The 7,642-nt window shown below is 35.9% G+C and overlaps 1 protein-coding gene across 1 annotated transcript in view; it reads right to left on the bottom strand.

Moving 5' to 3' along the window:
* The window catches only part of LOC106877840 (aminopeptidase N), a 178,561-nt gene that overhangs the window by 4,035 nt on the left and 166,884 nt on the right, over window positions 1–7,642 (bottom strand). Inside the window, exons 6-9 of the mRNA XM_014926872.2 lie at window positions 4,525–4,679; window positions 2,863–2,976; window positions 1,419–1,553; window positions 670–735 (exon numbers count right to left, since the gene is read on the bottom strand). Of these exons, the coding sequence (XP_014782358.2) occupies window positions 670–735; window positions 1,419–1,553; window positions 2,863–2,976; window positions 4,525–4,679 (470 nt within the window). The remainder of the gene's footprint in view (window positions 1–669; window positions 736–1,418; window positions 1,554–2,862; window positions 2,977–4,524; window positions 4,680–7,642) is intronic.

Genomic DNA, 7,642 nt, shown 5'->3' with positions numbered 1-7,642 from the left:
TATATATATATATATATATTGCGTATTCAAACACAGCAAGTCCATAACAAATTTTACCTTGGACGAAACTGCAGTATATGTGTGTGTGTATGTGTATGTAACTGATTTAGAAGGCTACTGCAATTGATTTGAGTAATGATTGTATTTAAATTGATTAAGCTTTTACCTTAAAGCGTTTAATAATCTGATATTTCGGATGAAAATACAATTTTTGGGAGAGATAGAACAAGAGATGTAGTTTGGTGATAATTAAATGATGAGAAATTTTTGAATTATCCCATACAGATTTTATTTGTCGAGAAAGCAGAAAATTTCATCTTTCGTTTTTCTCACTCTTTGAAAAGAAGATATCCCTCCTCGCAATACAGAAATGCTAAATGTTGTAAGGTAATGGTTTAAGCATTGCTCTTATATTTAGCTCTATTTCCGCTATTTAGCTCTATTTCAGCTTATTTCTTTGTTGCTGTTTTTAGCAGCAGCAGCAGCAGTAATAGTAGTAGTAGTTGTAATAGTAATATCAGCAGCAGCAGCAGCAGCAGTAGTAGTTGTTGTTGTTGCTGTTTTTGTAACAGTGATAGTGGTAGTGGTAGCAAAGATCAATGGAAAAACACAGTGAAGAAGATCATAAGTAATAACTGCTGTAAATAACAACAAAAAATATTTCTATACCTGCAACGATCGTCTGAAGGCTTCCCAGCCGAGAAAACCTTTCAACATCCGCAATATTGCCATTCCCTGGAAATAAAAGCAAAATGAAGAAAATAAATAAAGATAGCGTTACAATCATCGTTGCCATCACTAATCACCACCCTCCCTATCTTCATTATTATAAAATTTCAACATCATTCAATGTAACCGATGTTTAATATTCAGAAAAGGAAGTGAACAGAAACAAGAAATAGATTTTTTAAGAGGGAGTGGAAGAAAATAATCTTGATGTGACTCTACTGATAGGAAAGTAGATCTGATTAAAGTTACCATAATACATTACGTTAACCAAATACCGTATTTTGCTGCAATAAAATTCGGTTGACTGATGGGACGCATATCTATCCCTTCTCAGGCGACAGTGTTAAGACTATGGAACGCCTGCCTCTCCATCTCGAACTAAAAACTGTAAAATTATTTTCCTTGTGCTACTTTAAATAGAGATTTTAAAAATGATTTTTGGTCAACACCATAGCGCTAGCTGGGCAGGGTCATCTACGAATGTTCAAAATTGCAAATTTCAATTTTCAGGTCGAGAAATAACTCCCATGAATCGAATGAAATTAACTGCCTTTTTTTTTTTTTACATTAAAATGTAATCTTGATACATACTAGGTGCATACCAAGTCTGTCAAATTTTCCAATCATAAAGCTTTTAAGGTATTTTGTGTAAAATCAACGTGGCAAAAGACTAGCTTTTTGAAGCATACCTTGTTGTAGGAAATGTTATCGAAATACTGGATGATTTGGTCCGTATTCTCTATACGAGAAGAAACTGCGTGTGAAGTAAGGAGTGCATCTAAAACCATCACTGGTAAAATCTCGTCTACAACGAGAATAGAAAACTGGAAAGAAGAAAGAAACAATACATTAACTCAAATGATATCTACTCATCTAAAATATGATTCCATTTGACCTGCTGCTAGAGTACACATATATTTAAGAGATGAAAAATAGGGTGCCTTGACAATCATGATTTTAGAAAAAGATTTTAATGGTGCATGTGAAGTGAAATAATTTCAAACTGAAAACTGAAACTGGTTCAGAGGTTAAAATCATTGGGTCCTTATTATGCACTCTATGGCGTTCACCATAACATAATTAAACTATTGGTTTCATTTTCAGATACATGGTTAATTATTGTAGGGTATAGTCTATAAGTAATTATACATTATCCTACTATATAACTGGCCCATATGTTACTGAATGTTGTTAGATGAAAGACAAAAATGTATTGATAAGATTTAAACTCAGAATTCAAAGGTATGGAACCGAATACTATAAAATATTTTATCTGGCTCTATAATGTCTCCTCTACCTTCGACTACCCTGAATGAGAAAGGAAAGTCAATGATCTACCAAGTAGTGATATATTTCTCATATAGAAGGTCACTTTCATCAAAACAGAAGGAAAGCTATATTGAATCGTTGCATACATATCACTGGAGTGCGTTTTATTACCACCAGGATTTATGAAAGGTGAAAAATTACCTCAACCTTAATCAATAAATCAATATAACAGCTAGCAAATAGTTGTGAATAAATTCAGTAATAACGTTGTCAAATTTGAGTATTTCAATGGTTTATTTAATTACACAACTACACCTTACTCTATCAAGGAGATAAAGTTTATACAACCCAGCAGGTCTGTCTACCTACTAAAGACCAGCATCCTATCTCGAGAGTAATATATCTTTAATCGGTTTAACACTTTAAAACCTGATAAGAGCAGGTCCTATGGGGCCTCGTAGCTTCGAAAAGGATTAGCAAAACGATATATGAGTTATTACTTAGATTATTTGATACATCACCATCATGTTAGATCTTTATGACTTCGTCACTAGATTTAAAGACTGTTGCATTCAAGCTTACTGTTACTACCTCTCACAGTTAGTGTTTATGATACAAATTGGTAAAACTCATTCTACTTTATCGACCTTGTTTAAGCTCAGAAGGAAAAGAAACGTAACTAAATATATATTGCCGGACACTTGTCCGGTGCTCTAGCGTTTCTGCAATGATAGTCCTTCTGATATCAAAATAATAATCACGTGGCTGCGAAACAAACAAAAGCAATAAATATATCAAAATAATTTTAATTCGTATGTAATTCAACATTTTTCGGATATCGCGATGCTTCATGCATTTACATACCACATCCCAGTCTGGGTGTACGTGATTCATTCCGAAATACATTAGGATACTGGCAAACCCTTCGTTAAGCCAAAGATCGTCCCACCATCTCATGGTCGCCATGTTTCCAAACCACTGAAATGACAGAAAAAAATGAGTAACAATAAAAAATGATAAACTAAGAATGAAAAGGAGACGAAAGAAATCGAAAAAAAAAAACAGTTCTGCAATTAAATTTGAAGAAACAAGTTTGGCAGTAATGATGTTTATTAAATCTAAGGATCACCACTCTGCTGTAACAGCATACGGTAATTTTGAACATAAAGTGTCGACCTAAAGATCCCACATATCTCTATCTACATTTACCTATCGTCTAAATAAACACGTACACGTGTGTGCGTGTTCTAGTCTAAAACCGGTGTTGTTTATTTTTCTATAAAATACTAGGTTAATTATAATGTAACCTCTTAAAAGCTTTTTGCCAACCACCATGACGGAAATCCAATGACTAGTTCAATTGACTGACACCAGTTGGTTGCCATAATAAAACTCAGAGTTTCGGATACCGGGGCTGAAGTCTGCTCCGGCATCTCATCAGTTATTGAGACAAAACGCTATCCATATTATATATATATATATATATATATATATATATATATATATATAATACATATTTGTATATACATATGTGTATGTCTATTTGTGTATAATGAGTTATACACAGGAAGGAATTGTGTTCGAGCTACCTCGAAACCAGTCAAGTTGATAGGCTTCATGTTCTTGAATTGCAAGTCGACGACTGCAAGGAAACTCTTGGTTAGAGAAAAGAAATTCAGAAGGCTTATATTCTGGGGGAAGAATGATTGTACATAGAGTTAATGTGGTGCCTAGTGAGGTGGACACAATATGGGTTATAGGAGGATGAGATATGTGTGAGTTATTCAGAGTTGATATGGTATGAGACCAGCCAGACCAGAGGGGTAGAGGCCACTGTAGTAGTGGTAGAAACGGATTCAGCGTGGAGACAGCACGTTAGTGGACAAGAGGTTGAGATATGAGAGTGAGTAACTCCATCATCATTCATCGGTTTGCAACTTTTTTATATGGTTACAGATGTTCGTATGTGTCGCAGCAGTGTTATCTCAGATGAAGCACAGCGTTCCACTGCTGAACTCTCATGAGTACTGAAAAGAATAAGAAAATGACGGACTCTGAAATATTTCCTGGCTCTAACGAAAATTACCATTTTTCGTGATGCAGGTTTTGCCATGTTGCGGATGTAGGATCGCCAGAAGAGATCATTTGTGATTACAATACCTAACTGTTATGGTCATGACTAGAGCTGGTAGAGTATGAGACTGACTCTTTGACAAGTTCAGTTTTTGTACCTTTGTGCATTTGAAGGACAAACGATCGATGTAACCTTTTGAGGTCTCTCTCCATGTTTTCAGCGCAGAGTTTACATGAGCCACTAGTTGCATGTTGTTGACACTTAAGAGCCGAAAGTTGGGAGGGAGTGAAGGATGTTATCATCTGCATATGAGTAATGTTGTTGAAGAATTATTTCATATTTCGAAGACTCTACAGTTTTTAGCTACGTAAGTAAAAATTTTCCAGTCCAGAATCAACGAACGATCATAGGTATATATTGGTTTTTAGACACCGAAATGTGTATTTACTCACCGTATGAGCGATTTCATGAGCAACGATTAACGTGACCATATATTTATTAGAACTTGATGACACGTCTGGATCATAAAGTAAGGCTGTTTCTCGGTAGATAACCAGCCCCCAATTTTCCATTGCTCCTGCATTGAACTCAGGCACAGCCACATGATCTGTAATAGAAAGCAGAAGCAATATATGATACAAGCAAATGTAAAAGGATAGTTGCGTGTGTGTATGTGTGTGCGTGCGTGCACGTGCGTGAATTTTTTTATATACCTATGTGTGCATTTGCATGTGTGTGTATGTATGTGTGTGTGTGTGTATGTGCGTGTATATGTGTGTTTGCACATGTGTTAAAATAAAGTCATCTCAAAGTAACTTTAAAAATAACAATGTAACGCTTACTGAGGGGATGACTCAATACTAAGAGTTGAATAAAATATTTTGTGAATGGCCACACACATACACACACACACACATTCTCTCTCTTTCTCTATTTCTCTCTCTCGCTTTCTCTCTCTCTCGCTCGCTTTCTCTCTCTCGCTTTCTCTCTCTCTCATTTTCGTTCTCTCTCGCTTTCTCTCTCTCTTGCTTTCTCTCTCTCGCTTTCTCTCTCTCTTACACACACACACACGTAAACACACACACTCTCTCATTTACACACACCCTCACAAAAACTTATAAGAATATTTGCTCAACCTGAAAAGTCACTGAATACCAGCCTCGAAATTATCAACTATCAAGGAGTCACTATACTTTAGGCAAAAAACTTGCCCTGGCATAAACCTAATGAAGGAGCGCCAATACAAAGTCCAAATAATCCACTATCATTTATCAAGCAAATCGCCTATTGTATAAGTAGGCGTATTTCTAGCTATCTTCTGATGAAACCACCTTTAACAGAGTCACTCTAGTGAGATATGACTTTAAAGAAAATATTACTTTCATTGAATTCACCCAAAGTATATTCTTGGGGCTCGGTTCACTATATTGTATCGATGCAATAACTAGTGAAATTAGACGATTCCTCACCCTAATTGATACTTCTCCCAATCAGCTTAAATATCACAAAATGTTGGACAGAAACATTGTTAAGGTTTGTTATAGGTTTGCAAATATTTAATCACAACAAAAGCACTGGTGCAGACACCTTCAAAGTGATCATGTAATTCCAGATCCCCGACAACAATCTCCTAAACAACAACTGCACCGAGAAGCTAGGGCGTAGTTCCGATATTCGCGGTGTCAACGGTACACGAAAGGCTTACTTTGAATACCTTCCCAGAAAGCGATTGCAGCGCGGAAGATACATAATTAGCCATTCAGAAACACACAAAGGCTATTAACGTTTATTGCTTGCAATATTCAAAATTTTCGTCACTCGATACTACGCTCTGGTCACCAACAATGTTAAACCGACATCTTTACGACTATCCATCACACTCGATCTTTAATACGTCAACCCTTCATTCCCTGTCTCATATCATTCTTTATTGCGATAGGATCACTCTACACATTGGTCTCACCTCGTCTCTTTCTAAACTCCTCTCCTGTTTCTCTGTGCTAATGTAGACAGCTTTGAACAAATACACCGAATGCACCCTGAGAAGTGGTGATAAGAAAGTTGATCAAACGTCAAAACCATTCCAAATGAAAAGTAGGAGCAAGACGTAATGTTCGAACTGTTTGCGAAAGCGTCCACATCAAACAGATGATTCGGAAGGCGAAAAACCCGTCCTGTCCATATCAGTATAGAAAATAGACGTAAAATTATGTGATGATAATATGCATGTACGCATGTACATATACATATACATTCAATTTCTTTATTGCCCACAAGGGGCATTATGCATACACATTCATACTCATATTTACAACGGCTTTCTGATCTATTTTACTCTCTCTCTCTTTCTCTCTCTCTCTCTCTCTCTCTCTCTCTCTCTCTCTCTCTCTCTCTCTCTCTCTCTCTCTCTCTCTCTCTCTCCAGTATCCATATATACAAACACATACAGACACATATACTTCAGCTTCGCCATAAGAGAACGAATAACCGTTCATTAGAATTCAATATATTAGTAACGTCTGGTAATCTATAACTCCACCTGTGACGTTTTGGGAATTCACAGATATCATCCGATCCAGACTCACATAAAAAGTAACATAAATACAGACAAAATATTGATGAATGATTAACAAAAGAACAAAAGTTACATAATTACATTCATAAGCTTCAAGCTTTCTCACCTACGAGAACACGACATTCAGTAAAGTGTGCCAGTTTATATACTCTTACAGTCTTACAAGCCACGACGAAGAGTTATCTATCTATCTATCTATCTATCTATCTATCTATCTATCTATCTATCTATCTATCTGTCTGTCAGTCTGTCTGTCTGTCTGTCTGTCTGTCTATATATTTATTTATTTATGAATGTATGTAAGTATATTGACTCACATATGTATGTATATTCTCATATAAATACATGTACATGTATACACACATAGACATCCAGCCACACATATAAGCATACATATATGTATATGTAAATGCATATACACATACGTATACACACACATGCACGCACATACATGCACACTAACACCCGCATGCACACATATATATGCATAGCTATGTGTGTCTGGATGTATATATGTATGTATATATGTATGCATACATGCATGTATATTTAGGTATAGTGTATGCATATGTGTGTGTGTGTATAAAATGGTTGTATATGATACTATATACACATTTATGTCAGAGTATATATATACATACGTGCGTGTGTGCGTGTGCATGTGCGTGCGTATGTGCATGTGTGTGCATGTGTGTGTATGTGTGTGCATGTGTGTGTGTGTGTGTGTGTGTGTGTGTGTGTGTGTGTGTGTGTGTGTGTATGAATATTAGTGTATGTGCATTTAAATGCGTTCCTGAATAAAAATACTTCATTATAGCTCGGAAGAGTGTATGAGAACACAGAATGATACTCGCTACTGGTGCCGTGTTCTCGTAACTGAAAGAGATGAATATAATTATGCAACAGTTGTTCTTTTTTAACTCATGATTTATGTATGTATGTATGTATGCATGTACGTATGTATGTATGTATGTATACATGCATGCATATACAGG

This window comes from Octopus bimaculoides, chromosome 3 (genome assembly GCF_001194135.2).
Source record: "Octopus bimaculoides isolate UCB-OBI-ISO-001 chromosome 3, ASM119413v2, whole genome shotgun sequence".
Lineage (NCBI taxonomy): Eukaryota > Metazoa > Mollusca > Cephalopoda > Octopoda > Octopodidae > Octopus > Octopus bimaculoides.
This window is presented reverse-complemented; position numbering and strand designations above follow the sequence as displayed.